At 37.0% G+C, this 21464-nt stretch overlaps 1 protein-coding gene and 2 long non-coding RNA genes across 3 annotated transcripts in view; all 3 read right to left on the bottom strand.

The window, feature by feature from the left end:
- Positions 1 to 21464, bottom strand: part of LOC134800867 (uncharacterized) — a 367053-nt gene that overhangs the window by 132700 nt on the left and 212889 nt on the right. The window lies entirely within an intron of this gene.
- The window catches only part of LOC134800875 (uncharacterized), a 93814-nt gene that overhangs the window by 1687 nt on the left and 70663 nt on the right, over positions 1 to 21464 (bottom strand). The window lies entirely within an intron of this gene.
- LOC134800768 (peroxisomal membrane protein PEX13) lies at positions 217 to 9542 on the bottom strand. Its single transcript, XM_063773317.1, has 5 exons — positions 8983 to 9542; positions 7442 to 7578; positions 3509 to 3645; positions 1617 to 1782; positions 217 to 885 (listed from the first exon to the last, which is right to left on the bottom strand). The coding sequence occupies exons 1-5, from the start codon at positions 9363 to 9365 to the stop codon at positions 605 to 607; spliced, it is 1104 nt and encodes a 367-aa protein (XP_063629387.1). The 5' UTR covers positions 9366 to 9542; the 3' UTR covers positions 217 to 604.

Here is a 21464-nt window from a genome sequence, read left to right as displayed (position 1 = left end):
TTACAATGTTCCCATGTCTATTTTAAAATAAATAATATAATATTAGAATTATTACGCCTTTCCGTAAGCCCCGACGGCGACAAAAATTTCATAAATCTTTTTTATAAAAACTTAGACCAAGAAAAGTCTGCAGCGATTTTGATAGCCCACGCAGTGCGTTATTTATACGTACGTCATAATTTCATAGAAGTTTGACATTTAAAATAACACTGGCACCGCGTGGGCTATCAAAATCGCTGCAGAATTTTCTTGGTCTAACTCTACTCATTTACCACAGACGAAAACTCTTGTATATTATGAAGGGGACCGAAGTTTGTTTTTAATTAACAGGGAATAAAACGACACTTACAGTTTTCCCGGATAAATAATGACGTCATACAAACAATAATAATCGAAAAGTGTTTCAGATTTACAATATGTTATTTAAATTTACGCTAATACCAAAGATAATAGACTGCTTATCTCTGCAAAGTTGTGGACATTTGAAAAAGAGTTTCGCTAGATGGCGTTAGTATATATGGTGAAATTTACCAGACGCCATAGTCATTATATTGCATCTCAAACAAATATCTAAATACTCATTTGAGTCAAAAAATCAGTAACATCACAACTCCTGCTTAAAATGCTTATCCATCTCCTCCATACATTTCTCATCTTTTTCCTCCGGCTTGATAACTTTGATATAATTCACCGGTACTAGCCCAGCTGTCTGTCTGTCCGTGCTACCCATGAGCCAGCCACTGTTCCACAGCTGGCCCTGAAGATATTGTGGTGCGAGGAGGATGACCTGGCCGCTCCGGAAGCTAAGCTCCTGGGGTGTAGTGGCTTGGAATTCGTATTGGGCCACGGAACGAAGCGGGTTCTGCCAGGATGTTGGGTCATTTACTGTGGACAAATTACAAAAGGGGTTAGAAAAATTATAAATTAGTAACTAATGAGCTAGTAGTGACGTTTAACCCTTGGAGTCCCAGAGGTAATCAGCCAATTCAGCCAACTAACTTGCGCTTTTAACCTTTTGAACACCAAACAGCGCATCCATTTGCCGTGCCACTGACGCCACGGGGGTAAAATTTAGTTTTGCGAATAAATAATGCCAACCTAAAACTGGGGTGTTTTACAGTAGATTTTCATCAAAAAACGATCGACGTCAAATGCCGTCTTTGGCACGAGTCACGATTTTGCATTAACGTCAATTGCCGTCTGTGGCGTTCAAAATGTTAAATTTTAAATTGAATTTTGATTGCCATAATATTTATATCAATGATAAACTGATATAGATGTCATACACTAAAGTAAAACCGACCAAGTCCACGGGTGGCGGAGACCGGAATCAAACCGGCGTCTTCACCTTAATTTCGCTCACTATTTGATTTTATTACAAGGCATTATGGTTCTATTTCGCATAGCCTTATCTTACTTACGTCTCTCATCTTTTGCCGATGTGTCAAAGTATTATATCCCGTATTACTAAGGTGTTAGAGATCACACTAGCGTCTCCCGAGCGTCGGCGTCTCGTCAACCCTATGGCTGCTGCTCGACGCAACGTTGGCGCAACTATTGGCGCCATTTTCCATAGCGCTGACAACACGCCGACGCTAGGACATAGTATAACTTACGTCTCTCATTCACGCTTGTGGTGAGCCCACTCATCATTCTCAGCACTATGTATGGCGCTGCAGCAACCACTCCGAAGAATAGGAGAATAGGCCAGCTAGCCCCCTTGGCACGTTGCTCGGGCGTGCCTGTGCCGGTTTGCGTAGCCGCCACTGCTTCGGCCCATGCCTGAAATAATCGATTTAGGTTAATTGTGCTTTTCGGTGAAGGAAAACATCATAAGGAAACCTGCATACATCTGCGAAGAAATTCAAAGGTGTATGTGAAGTCCCCAATCCGCATTGGGCTAGCTTGGGGACTATAGCCCAAGCCCTCTCGCGCATGAGAGGAGGCCTGTGCCCAGCAATGCATGGGACATATATAGGCCGAGTTATTATTATGCTGAAAGGAGATCGTCGATTTTGTTAAGCACTTGGGCCCAGAAACTAGCATATTTTATTGATGCAGAATCACGAAATAAAACAGGAATGTTGAGAAATCCTGCAACGAAAACATGAATCTGACAAGACATTTTTTAAAATCAGTTGAGTTGTTTTTTAAATAATGAAATCGTGTTCTCATATAATATTTAAGTAAGATTATGATCTTGTTCGTAGTTCATTGTGTAGCGAACTGACCATTTGTAACTCTTTAACCTTTTCGACCAATGACCGCACCGCAGGTCAAACGCCAAAGACGGATTAATCGGTCACAGACCACAGAGCAACATAGACCTACGTCCATATGTATAAAGTTCAATTTCAGTTTTGACACTTCGGTGACGTGGCGTCTGACAGCTTTTGTGTTTGACATGGCGTCGAAAAGGTTAAGTATCTATAGGTGATCTAGACAGAATGATTGCATTTGTATTGAAATCTTCAAAACTTGCAATTGCGCAGTCAAATCGTGTTTACAATCAGAAATAAACCGTTCAGCGGTAGCAGCATGGTTGCATTTTTATCGCATGTCACTTCCGCACTTGTTAGAACGTGACAGGCGATAAAAATGCTACCGCCGCAGATTATACTTCTACCCATCTTTCCAGTCTTATTTTAGTTTAAAACAGATAACTTGTGCGTCACAAGCCGCATCATTTCCACGGAGACAAAAGATAACAAATGAGTGGCACTCTAGGATTTGATAAAAGACAAGAATAAAATAAACGTAGTAAGATAATGGCAACAGTAACTAGCTTATTATCTTTCTGATAAATGAAAACAAGATATCCAACTTCATACCTACAAGGGGTCTTTTAGATAGTTTTCATACCTACATTTGATTTTCTACCTAGTTGTAATAATCATTAAGGTCAATATTACATACCTATGAATTATGATATTCGTGTTTTAAATATCGACTCGATCATTCACGAATTATAGTTTCCTGCCTCCGCAAAGGTATATTGCGGTAATCTTATGAAATACATTTCGATGCAGTTTTTTTCCATGTGAAAGCGATTTACCTTGCGGTGGTTCTTAGCTATGTTTGATAGAAATCGATCCAGCAGTTTGAATTTTTGGCATAAAATGGATTCTTTTGGCATATAGCGTAGGGTTTTTTTTTTAATTTTCTATTTAAACGCGTAATAAGTGTGACAGAGACAGAAACCTTCAATTAGCCCCAATGCTCAGTCCTCAGCAATGAGCCTCAGGAGTAAATTGTGGAGTCCTGGTAGAATATTCGCGATTCCAGGACGCCTCCCCAAACGGCATATTGTGGGAAACGCCAGTGTGGGTTTAGTGGGTAGGGTCCTCCCCTCTTTTCACAATTGAAAAGAGCTGGGAGGTGAGAATCCCACATACCCCCCATAATGGGCCCACCCTGGGGCCAGGGGGGCGATGCGAAACAGCATTCCCACATAGACAAAAAAAAAGAGTAAAGTGTGGCGGGGGCATTCAAAGGATTAAATACTGACCTTGAACTCGTTCTCAGTCCTAATCCCAAGCATGACCATCAGTTTCCGTACGAGCCAGTTCAGAGATCGCACCACGGCGAACGTCGACCAGAACTGCGCGAACAGCGATCTTAGGCGACCAAAGTTCTCTGCTACACCTGTAATCATACGAACACAAATCTCTGTTTTTATATTTCAGACACTGAAATGATAAGTCGATTGTCCAATCCACCCAATCGAACCGTAATATTTGTTAAATAAAACCTTTTTAATATTTAATTGTAACCAAATGTTGCTTAGGATCAGGGATGTAACGTATGTGGTTTTATCGGAACCAAAAACGGAAACAGATGTTTTCAGTTTAGTAACTTAGGATGGTATTTCATCTGTCCAATACTTTGTCCAATGTGTATTGCGTATCACATTTTGCTTTAATGAGAGAGTGAGACGCAATGACATTAGACAAAGAGATAGGATAGGTGGAATACCAATCTTAGTCATTTTTGCATCGAGAGTCGAGACTAGACAACCAAAAAAATAAAATCATATAAAAATGTTAATGGCCCCCGATATAAACAATAGCTGATTAGCTATTCTATCACAGTTTCGCATAATTAAGAATCTATTGTTAGGTGTGTGCAGGGACACATTATTACAGCCATTAAAATGTTGAAAAAACTCGATTCATAAACACTAAAGAGTTGGAGACTGACTGACCCCTGAACCTTATACAGAAATAAAATATTAACGGCGACATAAAGCATAACAATAGTACGTTTACACAACAAATGCATAAACCTGAATAGTTTCGTTTTAGTTATATGTACCTAAACTTGACAACTTTATTTAAAACTTAAGTTTACTTAGTTATTTGTACTTATGTATTCAACTAGTACTTGTGGAAAAACATCACAAACTATACCGTCATCTGATGGTAAGTGACGACGAGGTCGAGGATGGAGCCTTGTTACCTATATACCTCAAGAAGTATCTATTCACTCTCAATTTGAAAACACGGAATTAATTTTTATTTTATTTTATTTGAAAAATGTTTACATGACCTTACAGACAGATCCAATGCGCCATGAAACTTAACATTAACATATACCAAAGGTACATATAACAATCAGGTACAAACAAACAATTACAAATAACACAATTACAAATCACTAGTCCCTTATATCATCCACAATTACACCTTAACGGATGTAGGTTAATGAATTTACGGAATGGGGATAAACGCGCAAAGCTTAACACAGATGGCGCTGCAATAATTTTAAATAATCATGTCTTTAGATATTCCAAATCAAACCAAACATAAACAGAATTGGAAAAATTATAATCTGTACTAAATTAATACTATAATAAAATTACAATATTAATTTCGTTTAGTAGTACCACTGTATATATATGTGACGTTCCACGGGAAAAGGTACCTTATGAGGGTTTCTAGTTTCGGAGATATGAAATGTTTTGTAAAGAGGTGAAAAAATGCTAATTTTTTTTTTATTGTGTGATCTGAAACCTTAATGCGTAACGTTTGTTTACCTGTTTTTATTTTTGTTATAAGTTAGTTATAAGCCTAGTAATGTCGTCTCAGAGTTTAGTAGAAAAGGTACCTTATGGAAAAAAGATTGAAAATTCCCAAAAAGACTAGTCAATACGGGAAAAGAAGTTTGGTAGAGAACTGTATTAGCATTCTGCAAAACTAATTTGATAATTTCAGTTCTGGTTGGGGCGCCTCGCAAATATTATAACCGTACATAGACCGACATCACAAATCCAAGTAGCCTGCTATTATACCAAAGTTACTCTCGTCAAGTCTTTCTTAACTAGAATAATCTTCATTTGGATTGGTCGCATGCAATAAATCAGCCATTGGTTTGCTGAAAAATGCCAATACCTGACGCATTACCTTATGGAATATCTGAGGTCATTGAACCTCAATGCCGCTTATCTTCAATAGAAACCGAAATATATTATTGATAAGAAATAGACGATTTATACCATTACCAAAATATTATTAGTTTATCCTAACTGTTCCATCATCATCATCATGCCTCATCATGTAACTTAATCACAAGGTACCTTTTCATTACATACAAATTATTGGTCTTTTTTAAGATTATTATGACGAGGAACTAATTAAATTTGGGGTAGTTTAATGTAAATTAATATTTTCTATTCATAAAAGATAAACTGTAATATGATTGATATTTTGTAGTGATGTATTATTAGATTTATTTCCATAAGGTACCTTTTCGTAAATGTATGGAGCAAATACTGTTATTGTTATGTAAGTTTAAAGTGGCATAAGGGGTTAAATATAGTATTTAGTTGGGGTTTTAGGATTTATTTCATTTGAATGACAGAATTTCTTTCATATGTGCTCAGAAAAATTGATTGTGTGTGACATTAAAAGTAAAAATATTCAATTTTGTGATTTTATATGAAAAAGTCAGGAAATACATTTTCACCTCTAAATCGGTATTGTTTTTTACTTAAACTGTCTGTCAGTGTCGTTTTCTAATAGATAAAATTTAAATCTTGAGAGCTCATTGCAATCAATCGTGAAAATGAAATAAAACTTTATTTTCAAGAGATTGGTTAATATACACATAAATCAGTCGATATCAAAAGTTTCTATTTGCATTACAGAACAAGTCGCAATATTTTTTTAATCTCAGATATATAAGGTATTATTATTTGTAGTCAACTATGTAACTTACTTCAGGAACATAGTTTTTTAGGCGGCTAAAGTTAAAACTTCTCTATCGTAAAGTTGCTCATTTCACAACATTATTTTCAAAAAATCATATCTCTGTAACTACGCAACCTAGAAGGTTGATCTTTTGTGTTATCGATAGCTTATTTATTGTAGATTACTGGGGTATGCATAACTCCATACCCGCCATAAGGTACCTTTGACCGTGGGACGTCACATATTGTATGTAAATAAAAAAATCTGTGGGGTTAATAACCTCTTTAATTAAAGCTGTAAATGAAATGCAACAGACAATTAATATTAAAATTATTCTGAATTCTTTGTATATTATCCATTCATTATCATCTTTGGAAGGTGTTGTTAAATATTCTAAAGTTAGCTAGTATTTGGAAGTTACTTGCACCATCCAAATATATAATAAACGGGACAAGTGCGAGTCGGACTCGCCCACCAAGGGTTCCGTGCTTTCCAGTATTTGTTTTTACAGAGGAAACAGAAATACATCATCTGTGAAAATTTCAACTGTCTTCTATCACGGTTCATGAGATACAGCCTGGTGAAAGACAGACAGACGGACAGTGGAGTCTTAGTAATAGGATCCCGTTTTTACCCTTTGGGTATGGAACCCTAAAAATCGTATCTTAATAGTATCTCCGAAACGTGACGCACGAGTGAGTAAAATATGCGAGTTACACCGTAAAATTAATGTAACAAGTTGAGAGAGACCAAAACCTGTTTTGATTGATTGACATTGAACACTAACATTTTACGAATAACACTATTAGAAGTCACCGAGTTAGAAGTATTAGAACAAATTAAATTATTTTCAGAATATTTACTTGGAAAAATTCTGTGGCGCGGTGGGCGAATGGCACAGGCACCAGCCGCGATAGCAGAGGACGCTGGTTCGATTCCAGCCTGGGGCATTGGAGGCCTTGGTCACTTTTTCTTAGTATGTATATGACATTTATTTGTTTATTTTACGAATTTCTTTTTTTTTTAAGATGGTCCGATGAAATCGAAGACATGACTCGAAGGACTAAAACATGGACCAGATTAGTCCAAAATAAGGAAGAGTGGAGAAGATTGGGGGAGGCCTTTGCCCAAAAGCACACAAAATCGGTTATCATAGATTAAGGAAAACTATAGATATAGTATACAAATGTATTTCTGAAATAAGGCTATAAATAAATAAATTTCACGAATAAGCCAGTAACAGTCCAACTTACCTAATATAGCTCTGAACGAGCTGGTGAGAGCAAAAAATGTGTTTTCAAGCATCATGGCAACACTGCCGACTGCATTGACTAGACTTTGTATTGAATCAAAGGCAGGCCGAGAGCTTTCTTCTGCCATTTGGATGAATCTGGAAAAGGTACAAATTGTATTTTAACCACACATGTCTTATTTTCCTATTACTTTTTTTCTTTGGATTAGTGGCCAAGCAGACCCCAAGGCTCCCATGAGCCGTGGCAAAAAGCTGGGATAACGCGAGGAAGATGATGTTCTATATTTTTAAGCAGCTATAGTTTTAATTCTCAAATGTATTAGGCCAAGTATTGATTTTTTCTTATGTAGCAAAAAATTATACTATCCAAATAGTAAATCCAGTATGAGTCCTTGTTGTATGAGTACTTTTCATCCAGTATGAGTACTTTTAATTTGTACTGTACAAGTAGTAATTTAGATATTATCTTAAATATCTTACTCAATAACATCATGTTATCATGTTATCTTTGTTCATGTTTACATTGAGTTATATAATTTGGTGTAAAACATTCATACATAAAGAAAATCACAACATAATATATTATAGTCACACCATAGTGTTGGAACAAACTTCCCGAAGATGTGTTTTCAGCACAAAATGTGAACCAATTTAAAAATAAACTAGACAAGCACACCTATACATCTACTTGTCAAGGATAACTGTCAATGATTACTGGATACAGGCAATATCAGTTCTCACAACTGCCTGCCTGCTTACAGAATAAAAACAACGGGTTGCACTCCGGGAGTGCCGACAGAAGTGAAAACTCAATAACTAGTCCAAAATGTTTGCAGCACTATGTATAATTGACCCATCCGCCTTTCTGTTGAAAAACTTTAGTTCCGAAATTGCTGGCCAGTGAACTTAAATTTGTAGTGTTCATTGTTTAAAATTCGAATAGAAATTGTAAAGTTACCTTGCAGACCTCGCATCTAAATATATTTGGTCATGATATTTTGAGTTTTATTCACCAGTACTAGAGTTCACTTTTATTAGCGATTTCATCAATATGAGACTTTATTGAATTATATTGGAGTGATATAAAGTTAGTATGTAACTGTGAGATCCTCGTATTTCAGCCCGTACAAGATTAGAACATTGAGCTTTATTGCTTAATATAAAAGTCCAGTTTTAAATAATTGACCTGATTATGATATGTTATGACTAAGGTTCTTTGGTGAATAACATTGTCCGTCACACATGACATAAGTCACGCAAGCGCCCTGCGCCGCCTACATGAAACAGCCGGCTCAGGCATACATTTTCGCCGTGCGGTAGAAAGAGAGGAGAGGCTCCTTCGCGTTACGCGTTACGCTGTCCCGAGTTTATCATTCTTTCCCCACCTCAAAAAGTGCTCAGCGTCGCTAAAGAAGTTTTCACTTCAATAATAATAATTTACCTTTCTAACTTACCTAAATCTAAACATGTTTGGTGAAATTGGGTTAATACAAACAAAATATTTGTATGATTCATCTAACAAAAACAATGAAGAAGACAAACCTGTTCTCAATATCGCCATACATTGGTCCATATCTGTTGTATCCCCCATAAGGTGACATACCACCCATACCTCCCATACCCCCCATCCCATAGCCACCTCCAAAACCCCCATATCCATAATTACTGTATCCCATCCCTCCCATCCCCATACCACCCATACCGTACGAATTCATCCCCCCGTAAGAATACCCAGGGGTCATAGAATAAGAAGGTTGTACAGCCAAGTCAGGCCTAGGTGGTAAAACTGGGGTTCCTAAAGTACTATTTGCAAATGAGGTAGATGGGATCGGATTTCTGAAGGCGGGCACATCTCCCCCAGGCGTCAGGGCTGCATTCGACAAACTAGGGTCAGAGTTCCCCTCGAACTTCGCTTGTTCCGTCATCTTTCGTGCTACGCACTAAATTCACTGTAACTTTCACGTATATCACTACGCGGTTCACTGATTATCTGTAAACGCCATACGATGCTGTTTTATCTGGACTATTTCTGGTATCACAATCTTGAATTTATAAAGATAAGTGTGTTTACGCAAATGCGACCGATGAACTCGAGGAAAGGAACTTTTTATCTAGTCTCGGATTGGACGTCAAATAAAATGAAATGACGTTTTGTTTGTTGACATTACTTTTTTAATTGCCAGCAAAAATAAACTGAATATGAAGCATAGACAAAATTAAAACAAAAGTTTCAAATAAAATTTAACCATTATTCAATAATCGAAAGCTACATCTTAAACATGCAAATTTAATTATATGCAGTTTTATATAAACTTCAGAAGATAATAATTTTGGGAGCAAGTGATTTGTAAAAAACGGAATGAAATGTGATGAAATGAAACGAAATTGAAAGTAAAACATTTAAAAAGCAAAACAATTTGTTTATGGTTCAAAGGGTGTCAATAATTTCAATATTTGGATTTAGCTAGTGATGGGTCAAATCGAAAAATTTTCAAACCGAATAAGTCGACTCCGATTTAAACCCAAATCGGTTTGCAAACCGATTTGGCCAAGTCGATTTAACTTCAATTTTTTAATTATCAGTAGTTCAAACCGCTCCGTAGTCGCTTGGTTTTGAGTTGAAGAAATCGAATTGTAAATTTTACGGTTTGTTCGACCCTTAGAATTCTTAGAATAACACGACAGCAAAAACTTTTGTAATATTGTTTTACTTTCCGTTGCGCGGTAGATCAAAATGTCATTAATTGCTAAAGATAAAACGGGAAAGCACTATACGAGCAAGCTGGAAAGAGCGTGCGGTCTCGTGCGATTCCGTGAGTCATTGCCGCGAATTCGTTCAGTTAGCAAATCGACGCGGCGCAAAACTGGCAAACCGATCCAAGTAAACCGCCAAATCGATCTCTTTAAGCCTATGCGAAATTGAACCTTACTACTTGAACCATAAGTTTCATTTTACTTTACCTGTAGATACCAAGTTTTGACATGACTCGACTCAATAATGACGGCAAAGTGCATGCCAACATTTTTCTTCGTGGTTTGAAGTCGATTCGTGTACATTTTATGCCTCAATATGTCCGACGAAAGTGACGCAGCAACAAATCGGAAAGGGTGCGCTTAGAGCGGGTGAACGTATCTTAAGTCGATTTACGGAACACTCAAGTCGATTTGGTCGACTTCAGACCTAAATCGGTTTGAACCGATTTGTGAAGTCGAATCGTAACATCGCTAGATTTAGCCAATTGTGGTATTGTTGTTTTCTCAATAATTGTGACTATTTACTGATAATAAAGACAGAAACCAGTGTTGTGCAGTGCAGTGTTAATTGTTGAAATTTAAATCCGTAAGTTATTTGCTTTAATTCGCTTAGATAAGATGAGAAATTGATCTTCACTTTGTGTCACCGAATGTCATCCTTTCGTATCTCGATATTCCTAAATATTTTATTGTTTAATGTTTTTACTCGTATATGCAATATATATTTGGTTTGTGTGTAAACGCAGGCCAAGTTTGTGGTTAGAAAAAGCGAAGCAGAAAGTTTTTGTAAGTTTGATACGGTGGCATTTCTTGGACCGGTTAGCGTAAACACCGCGCCGAGAAATCAGTGTCAATTGGTCTCGTTTAGAGCGACTCATAGCCCTGAGAACTTGCCTCCTGATATATATTACATATTTACATAGACTCATACTAGGCTAGGAATTAAACAAGTAAATGATTACATTTTATTTTATCAGTTAACATTAAAACATTCTCTTCTTTTTTGGGGGGATGTAAGGTAAACGTACTAGTGCTCGACATGCTAATGCCCAATAGAAGACACCTTGCTGTCACCTCTATTAATAATGACTTAAGTTTCAAGATGACATGTACTGGGACCATGTTGAGCACTAGGTATGTTTACCTTATAATAATAAATTTGTGCCACCAAAAGTAGGCGTCATTCTCTGAGAGCAAAGTTTTTCACGTTCAGGTCAAAATCATTATGAAAATGTAATTATAATAAAGTGTTGATATTTTTTAAAATAGTCTTTGGCCATACCGTCTATTAGTTGCATATACAATAATAGCCCTAAGGATGTTTATCTGATAAAATGGTTTTCAAAATCTTTGTTCTCATAATTGCCACCAGGCATCCAAGTACTTTCCAAGTTTCCAATTTTGCCTTTAACTTTTAAAAACAAGTTATTTTAGTTGACTCAGATCAGATTTAAATTTAGCAATATATTTATTGTAAAAATAATCAATAAGAAACAGGTTTCAACAGATTAAAAATAGAATTTATGTGAACTTATGTAAAGTAAGCGCTCCTATACAAATAACAAACAATAAAATTTAAAGAAATGTGATATTATATAAATTTATGTTAACTATATAAACTGTATAGCGGACATGTTGACAATAAGATCAATTGGCTTCACATTCCACTGGTCATATTCCAGTCATGTAATCACCGCTGATGTATATCAAGGCCTAACTTATTAACACCTGACTCTGTATTACTCAGGGCTTTAATGATTGGGTCTCTATAATGATATATGTCTTTGTGCGAAGATGACATCATTATATTATGATACATCATTGTTTATTTTCTTTGTGGTATATAATATATTTTTCATCACACTAACTAGTGAAGGTTCTCTTGATTGTTCAAGAACATAGCAAAGTTGCATTTTATTCACATGTGAGGCAAAGTAATCAAATGCAAATTTTAAGTTGGTTTTTTATGTTTGCTAGTAGAATTGTCTTTTAAATGATGATTTTGAATGATAAATATTTATTAACATTCATTTGGATTTGATTTTGTTTGATATCTTACAGTTAATATTTTCTTCGGGTTGTGTGGTGAAATATATTGTTTTCAATAGGAACCTTTAAGTTTTCTGTGTTTTTATTTATTTATGTAATCTTTATTGCACAAAAGAAAATACAATCATACAATACCCTTTAGTCCGTAGCGGCAACATACTTATTGCCATCATACTTAAAACAAAAACGCATCTACTTTAAGAATTATGGTTCAAAATCGAACAACTACAAAGGAATGTCAAATGGTTAAAAGATTAAGCTGGTGTGAGTGTAAGATGACATTCAGAGCCTTATTCCTTTTGAACAACAGTTACCAACACTAGACTAGGCCATTGAGACTGAGTCTAACTGGGACGGGACAATTCAACAACGGCGCACGACTACAAAAAGCAGGAATTCCGGTGACGAGTAAACGTCCGTCTGGCGGCCTGCTGGCCTATTTACAGTAAACGTAGCAGACGGCGAAATGTGCTGGTTCTTTATTGCATTATACTGAAATGTAGTATTTGACTTGTAATCTATTATTCATAGATGTATTGTCGAAAATCAGTTGGACCTTCAAGATAGTTGTAACTACTTTTTACTACAATGTTTTGCGGTCATCCTAACAATTGCTTTAGATTTTGCTGACAAAACTGGAAAGGATACACCATATAAGCTGGAGATAAATGACATTTTTCAGAGCTTATTGAGCACGACTAGACTAGGCCATTGAGACTTCTTAAACTGTCTCAGCCGAGTCAAACTGGGACGGCACAATGCAACAACGCCGCACGACAACAAAAAGCAGGAATTCCGGTGACGAGCAAAACGTCCGTCTGGCGGCCTGCTGGCCTATTTACGGTAAACGTGTGGCAGACGGCGAAACGTGGTGGGTCTTTATTGCATTATACTGACATTTCAGGGATATGTTTAGTACATGCCACGTTGTCTACCTTTTGGTTACGACTAGGGAACAAATCAAATTGTGTAAACCCTTTAACCATTTGTGAGGAGTTATATTTTGTGCATATTTCTAATAATGTAAGTATAAATAGGTAACGCTTTTATGAATAAATGTCAGTATTTACGCAATACTCGTGTTGTTTACTTGCTGCCCTACTTCCCGCTCCACATGGCGACCGCGCCAGAATCATTTCTAGTCATTAGATTTCGAACCGTAATTCTTATAGTACAGATGCGTTTTTGTTTTAAGTATGATGGCTAGTATGTTGCCGATACGGACTAAATGGTTAATTTTTTTTTTATTTGTGTTTTCGTGTAGTCACACACGCGCCTCTATTGTAGCCGTATAGTTTTGTTAAACGCTCTTATAATTTTCACGCGATGCGATTCATGCGATGTAAATTAACTCCGGGCTATTATAGGGCTTCGTATAGTCAACTTACCCTTACAGTTTTGCTACGTCCGTCTGTCTGTCCGTACGCGGCTCTGCTCCGTGATTGTTAATTGCTAAAATCTGAATAGATATATAAATCAATCATGCTGACGAAGTGGTAAAAAAAAACTATAAAAAAAGTTCAGGGTAAAGTGGGGATGATTTTGTTTTGTTTACGTTTACTTTTAAGTATCTTTTGCTACTCTTGTACATATGAGCCTAGGATCCCAATCACAGCTCAGTATGTGGCCAAATAAAGTAATTCCCAATGAAGCCCCAGCCTTAGGGTGCCACTTACGCGTCGCCGGAAATGACGCTCGCCGGCGACGCTTCCGCGCGGCAACCGTTCGCTGAAATTTTTTAATTTCGCGAAAATCAGACGAAAGATCTTTTGACACACTTTTATTAACTTCATATGTGTCTTGTAACATGTGACCAAAGAGTTATTGACTGTAGAAGAGGTCAAAGAGGTGTAAAGGTAAATATTTCTGCAGATCAGATTTTGATGTCATTTAGGGGAGAAGGATTAATAAAACTCGTATTTTGTGTAATACTTAACTTACTTGCATTTAACGTTCCGATCAACTTTAAACCTGATTTTATTTTGTAAATATACATGATAATCTCTATAATAAATATGGATAAAGCTGGCAATCTATACCATTCACTAACTCCGAATATTAAACCTTAGTTGAACCCGTAACATAATATACTTGTAAAGTCACTGTGACAAAGTATACTAACTCCTAGTTTCATCCACCTCATAGTAATGAGAAGTTTAAATCCCCGTGCCAGTGCTAAGCCTGGAAGAACTCTTTAATACCTAGGTTTTAAAACTTTCCTGGATTTTCAGAAAATTACGTCGTATGAACGCCTAAGCTAACTTAAACCCTTTACCAGAGAGTCACGTCTGTAAGAGGGTAATGTTTTTTCACTCTTTTATGTAGCTTCAATGCGTGCTATGACGCATTTGAGTATAATCTGTGTGTGTTCAAATCTCGTAACTTAAATTTGAACCACTATCTGGTACAGTCACCTGCAATAATATGTTATACAACGAAGGCCGCAAAAAATCTGACACGATCTTATTTGTAGAGCCGTAAGAGCGTGTCACATATTTTTGCGGCCTTCGAAGAGTAACATATTATTGCAGGTGACTGTACCTGATTCAGTTGAAATTTGGAGTACTTCTGTAATTCCCAAGACAATGCAATAATATCCTCCTAAGGCCCAGCCATAAAAATGAAAACCCCAAAATTTGCCACAGAAATTTGAACCTATAGTGCAGGGATTAGGGAATAGAGTTGATTTTTATTTGCTAGAAAATTTTACGATTCAAAAGAAATGCAACTCTGTTCCAATTGAATATGGTTTAAATTTCATCGACCTGTAGAAGTACCTACTATAGGACCTTGGGCCTTAGGAGGATAAGCTAACATGAGCGCGGGATCTGATGATGCAGTCGGAAGGTAGCGAAAGGAACTCCTTGATGGAAAAACAAACACATAGAGCTTAGGCTCATTAGAAAGGTCTCGAAAAGTACTTGATATACATGCAAATGGGAAGAAGTACAGTCAGCAATTAAAGTGTGCGTCAGAAAAACAGACGGACAGAGTCGCACCATAAGGGTTCCTTTTGTACCTTTTTGGTACGGAACCCTAAAAATTTCAGTAACTTGTTCAAGTGTATAAGGAAGGACTCTTATTTTTGCAGTTTATTTTTTCGTCATGTGTTCCACAGTAGCGTCAAAACTACTGATATAAATTTGATAAAGTGTCAATCGATTCGATTATGTAGCTTGGATGAGATAGGTTACAGGTTTAACCGACTTTGAAAGAGGAGGTTTTGACAAGAAAAAAGTAATTGGATTAAAATTTTACTTTTTACATGCTTTGAGTACATAAATCAAATATTTTTTTATTTCCAGGTATCCCCCCTCCGAGCCGGTCTTCTTGGTAAGTACATATTCTAATACACACGTATATAGGTAAATACTCGTTATGTATTTACATGGTCGTCGGTAAACACTCGTCGGTACGCGGTAGTGATGTTTATATTTACTTTCGATTAAGCCTAAGCAAATATTTTACCTTAGTCCTTGATGGTATTGGTAATATTACTGAATTAATTATGTTCGCAACCTACTGACTATACTAGATGCCAATTCAAATTTACATTTTGACATTTATTTATTTATTAATCAAATAAGTAACACAGCATTACAGTATAAAACCAAGGCACTGTTAAACTACAAAATAAAAGAAAAGACAGAAAAACAATACACATAGAAATGAAATTAACCAAAACATTAGATTTGGGCGACGACGTAACAGCGTGGCTCCGTAGCGTCGTCTGACTCGGCGTAGGGTTCGGCAGGTTGCCCCGGAACCGCCGAAACACCACACCCTTCGGCCAGAAGTCCGCGCTTGCGATGGTGTCTTGCAGCGGTCGCGGCACGCGCACCACAATGATATCTAAACACATATCTAAATGATGTCATTTTGTTATTCGCAAGTACAGTCGCCATCAGATATATCGGAGCGGCCGAGATGCTCAAAAATATCTGAACACTCACAGCTAGCGCCATGACAATAGAGGCGTGTTCAGATGTTTGTGAGCACCTTGGCCGCCCCGATGTATCTGATGGCGACCGTACAAACAGCAACACTCCTAACTGTACATCGGTGGACCTTATTACAAAAGGCATAATGTCCACCGATGTACAGTTAACAGTGTGGCCGATGGTAAGTACGACATTGCACGCGCAAATGGTAATGGGGTTGGCCGGTGGAAGTTTTTAGCAGATGGCGCCATCATAGCTTGCCCTGTCAATGCCTAGAATTGGGTCATATTTTTGTTTTTTTTTTAATGCCCTGGATGCCAGCCCTTTAAGCCAAATCTCATAGAAAAAGGGGCAAGCTATGATGGCGCCATCTATGCAAACCTTTGACAGTTGCCAATCCCATTGAGAACTAAACGAAATTTAGATATGATTTTGGTCAAACGTACGTTCGAATTCTCCTCTAGGAGAAAGCTAACTGCACAGCAATGTGTGACAGTGCCATGTCAAAGTCCTATGAAAATATGACGTTTATGTTGGCATTCACACACTCAGGGCCGTCTTAAACTATGCTGGGGCTCTTGGGCACATAAGAATTTGGCTTTTTGGAAAGTAAAGAAAGCGAATCAAACTAACATTTTTCTACTATGATCTTCTATTTATTATGGGTAATCAAATATACTGTTACTGTCTATCCTTGGGGCCCCCTGAGGATGGGGGCCCTGGGCATGGGCCCCGTGTGCCCTTTTAGTAAAACGGTACTACACACACTGTCTCTTCAATATCAGTGCAGTTAGTTTAGACGAACTATATCTGTCTTTTTTTCTAAACTACACTTTTTACCACAACAACATCTTCATTTTATAATATTGTTGTACCCAAGCTCTTTTAATAAGCACTATACTTGCCGCAATACCAACTGGCGACTGAGATCATAATGCTATCTCCTTAACCCTTGTTAAGACCAACCAAGAGCGAAAGAGATAGCATTATGACCTGGCTCGCCACTTTTGCGGCAAGTCTAATTGGCCCTGAAATACAAGGAACACATTCGTATTGCACGTAAAGGATGCGACAAAGTATATTCTAGAAATAATTTAAACAATATAAATAAAATAAAAATAAATAAAATAAAATAGCCTTTTATTTCGACCTTAAATTTTTTTAAATGGTACAGTTTTGTCATGTTATTGAATATTTGTCAAATTTGTCATGCTAGTCAAACATATTACACTATTATTATTATAATTTGATTTAGAATAAGGTTGGTTGTCATTTTTGTTAGAGTTGACATCGGTCGACTTGCCTCCCGGCATAGGCCTCCCCTAAGACCTTCCATTCCTCTCTGTTAGTTGCTCTTCTTGTCCATGTCCATGTTGGTCCAGCGATAGCTCTAATGTCGTCTTCCCATCTGCGGTAAGGTCTGCCTCTTTTCCTTTTCCCGTCTTTGGGGTACCAGGTTGTAACAATTTTTGACCATTTTTGTCCTGGCTCTCTGAGCATGTGTCCAGTCCATTTCCATTTTAGGCTATCTGTTACATAGGATACATCTCTTAATTTTGTGTTTTTTCTTATGGTGCTTAGTCTTTTTTTGTCTTTCTTTTTGATGTTGAGAATACTTCTCTCTATGTTGTGTTGACATACTTCTAGGGATTTCCTATTTTTTTGTGTTAAGGCCCACGTTTGGCAACCATATGTCATGCTAGGGAGGATGCAAGAGTTGAACAATTTACTTTTGCATTTTAGTGGGATTTCCGGGTTCTTCATAACCTCTTTCCATGACCAGTATTTTTTCCATGCAATACACACTCTGTTTTCTGTTTCCTTGTCATTCTGGTGTTCTGGAGAAATTATCTGTCCTAAATATGTGTATTCATTTACATATTCTATTATGTTGTTGTCTATTGACATTTTAATTTTTTGTCCATTTGTCATAAGTTTAGTTTTTTCGGTGTTGATTTCCAGTCCCACTTTCCTGCTTTCATAAGACAGTTGGTGAAGCATTTCCTGCAAGTCATCTGTGTTTTCCGAGAGAAGTATGAGATCATCAGCAAATCGCAAGTGGTTCAGCAACCTTTCATCTATTTTTAAACCATATTCTTTCCAGTTCAGGTTTCTGAATACCTGTTCTAAAGTTGCTGAGAACAATTTAGGTGACAGTGGGTCTCCTTGTCTCACTCCTTTTTTCAGTTTGAATTCCTCGCCTACTGTTTCTAGTTTTATTTTTGCTGTTATGCATTTGTATATGTTGCTGATTATTCTTATATATTTGTTCTGGACGTTTTGCATTTTCAACGCTTCCCATATATAGCTGTGGAGTAGGGAGTCGAAGGCCTTGCTGTAATCTATAAAAGCTAGGTAGTATTTTTTACCATACTCATTGCTCTTTTCTATTATTTGTTTAATGGTATGAATATGGTCTATTGTTGCAAAGCCTTTTCTGAAACCCGCTTGCTCCTTGGGTTGGTTTTCATCTAACACTTTTTCTATGCGTTGTAGTATGATTTTGGAAAATATCTTGTATAGGTTTGACATGAGGCTGATGGGCCTGTAATTGCCAACGTCGTTTCTGTCGCCTTTCTTGTGTAGTAGGATGATAGTGGAGGTAGTCCATTGTTTAGGTATTTCTTCTTTCTGAAGGATCTCATTGAATAACGTGACGATGCTTCTGAGTGATGCTGGGAGTGTACATTTAAGAAGTTCGTTAGAGATTTGATCTTCGCCAGTTGCTTTTCCATTTTTTTGAGTTGACACAGCTTTAATAACTTCATTTTCTTCAATTAGTGGTATTATCTCCTCGTCGAGTTGATATAGTGACTTTAAGTTTGGGAGGGTCGTATCTTCGCAGTCATATAGTTCTTTGTAGAATTGTGTGGCAGCTTTTGAGATATTCTTACGTTTTGTTTCTAATTTTTTGGTTCTTCTGTTTCTCATGCTCGGTATCCAGTTACTATATTCCTGCATTTCTTTCATTGCTTTTGCTGTCCCTCCTGTTTGTTCCAGGTGCAGTTTGAATGTTTCGGATTGTATCTGCTTCTTGTGTTTCCTGATGTTGAGGTTGATTTGCTTGCTTAGTTGTGATATTGCAGCTCTATTACTTTTTCTGTCTTCCAGAAGTAATTTTCGTTTATTTATAAGATTTCTAGCATGGGGTCCAATTTTGTCTTTCTGTTTATTTGCAATACTTATTTGTTTGTTTATTTGTTGTAATCCATATTCTAATTTATTATATTTTTCTTGGAGGCTTTGTTGTTGTTCTATATTTTCGAGGGAAGTTTCCAGGTCTCGGATTATGTTTTCTGGGAGTATTTGTGGGAGATGGTTTTGGCCGGTTTTTATATTTTTTCTACTTTCTTTTGGGCAGTTGGAGTGTATTTTACCTTGTAACATTCTGTGGTTGGTATTGAAGTTAAGTTGATTGATAACAGATACGTCTAAGAACCATTTGGGTTTATTGGTTAGTATAAAATCAATTTCGTTTCTTATGGAGCCGTTTGGTGATATCCAGGTCCACTTCCGGTTTGGTTTCTTTTTGTAGACACTATTCATGATGTGCAGGTTGTATTCCAATGCTAGGTCTATTAGTCGTTGTCCATTGTTGTTGCGTTTGCCTGTGGAGTATGGCCCAAGGATATTATCTTCATTCTTTTTTCTTGTACCGAGCTGGCTATTGAAGTCACCCATTAGAATTATGTTTTTGTGTGATTTATCTAGTGCATATTTCAGGTCTTCGTAGAACTTTTCTTTTATATCATTACTTGCTACTTCTGTTGGTGCATAGATCTGTAATATTGAAGTTGGTGTTTTATGTCCAGGTAGCGTTATGTTAAGGATAGCGATTCTTTCTGAAGTTTCCGGTTCCGGTGTCGTGAAAGAGAATACGTGCTGTCAAGTGCTCCGCAAATTAAAATCCTAATCTGGTGAAATAACGAACTATTGTCACAAAACTTTGAATAATCAACATCACAAACGTGTGAAGAATAAAGTGCCGTTATAATCTCAAGAAAATACGCGAAAATGAAGTGATTTCCGAGTGTTCGAAACCCGTTAAGAGGTTAGGAAACAAGATTGACACGAAGTGAACCATAAGTAACACCAATAGTACCAACATAACAAACTTCCGGCCACATTCGTTCGGAAACTGTCAAAACACTGCGCGTTTTGTTAACGCACGCAACATGGCAGTAGAAACGTCAAACCAAGAAATGTCAAAAGAGATGGAGCTATTGTTCACGAAAATAAAAGAGGAAATGAATAAACAAACAGAAATCATTACAGAAAACGTGAAAGCGAGCATCCTACGAAACGTGGATGATAAACTTTGCCCTATAATCGAAGAAAATAGAATTCTAAAATCAGAAATCGAGAAACTCAACGCAAAAATGAAGACCATCGAAACTTCGAACAAAAGAAACAATATAATTATCCACGGCGTAGAAGAAACAGAGCAAAACTCGCAAGACCTACTTAATAACTGCACACAAATGTTAAAAAATATAGATGTGGATATCAATTCAAGTGATATAGACAAATTGCACAGATTAGGAAGGAAAAAAGAAAACGGAAACTCAAGACCTATCCTTATAACTACAACAACGGCTCTTAAGAAAAAAGAAATACTAAGAAATAAGAGGAAAATGAGTAACAACACTTATATAACAGAAGACTTCACTAAAGAAACTCTTGAAAAAAGAAAACAACTCCAAGCTGAACTGAGGAAAGCACAAGAAGCTGGCAACTATGCGGTGATCAGAAACAACAGGGTTATTATCAAAGAAAAGAAGAAAAGTAATGACAAAAGAAGAAGATCCGAGTCCACATCACCAACACAAAACACTTCGAGCCAAGCCAACGCAGCAAAAATACACAAACCTGAAAAAAATGAAACAAACAACCAGGAAAAATCTCAAACAGTGGATAAGACTGCTGAACCAGAAAAGGCAGACGCCTTCTCTATAATGCGGGCATCCGCCTACCTGAGGTCAGAAAAAAGCACATATAGAGTATAGGAATTGCCCGACATCGGTAACGACAGTAACTATTCACAATGTAAGAAACAATATTACAAGATCCCCAACCCGGCTGGTCCCCGTGGGGAGATAGACCAAAACCCCCTAAGATCAAGATCAAGATCAAAACCAAAACAAACAAACAATACAAAAACAAACCTAAATAATTACATATATATTGCAACCCTAAATACAAGAACACTAAGAAGTCAAGAAGCCTTACAAGAACTGGAACACGCATTAGAAACAATTAACTGGGACATACTCGGTTTAA

Source organism: Cydia splendana, chromosome 20, assembly GCF_910591565.1.
Source record: "Cydia splendana chromosome 20, ilCydSple1.2, whole genome shotgun sequence".
NCBI lineage: Eukaryota > Metazoa > Arthropoda > Insecta > Lepidoptera > Tortricidae > Cydia > Cydia splendana.
The sequence above is the reverse complement of the archived record's forward strand: the minus strand, read 5'-3'. Positions and strand labels throughout refer to the sequence as shown.

Excerpts from the sequence above, each read along its gene's own strand:
- LOC134800768 (XM_063773317.1), bottom strand. The coding sequence starts at position 9,365 with ATGACGGAACAAGCGAAGTTCGAGGGGAACTCTGACCCTAGTTTGTCG. Across the intron at positions 7,579-8,982 it reads TATGGCGATATTGAGAACAG|ATTCATCCAAATGGCAGAAG; the intron begins GTTTGTCTTCTT and ends TACCTTTTCCAG. Across the intron at positions 3,646-7,441 it reads CTCGTTCAGAGCTATATTAG|GTGTAGCAGAGAACTTTGGT; the intron begins GTAAGTTGGACT and ends GTATGATTACAG.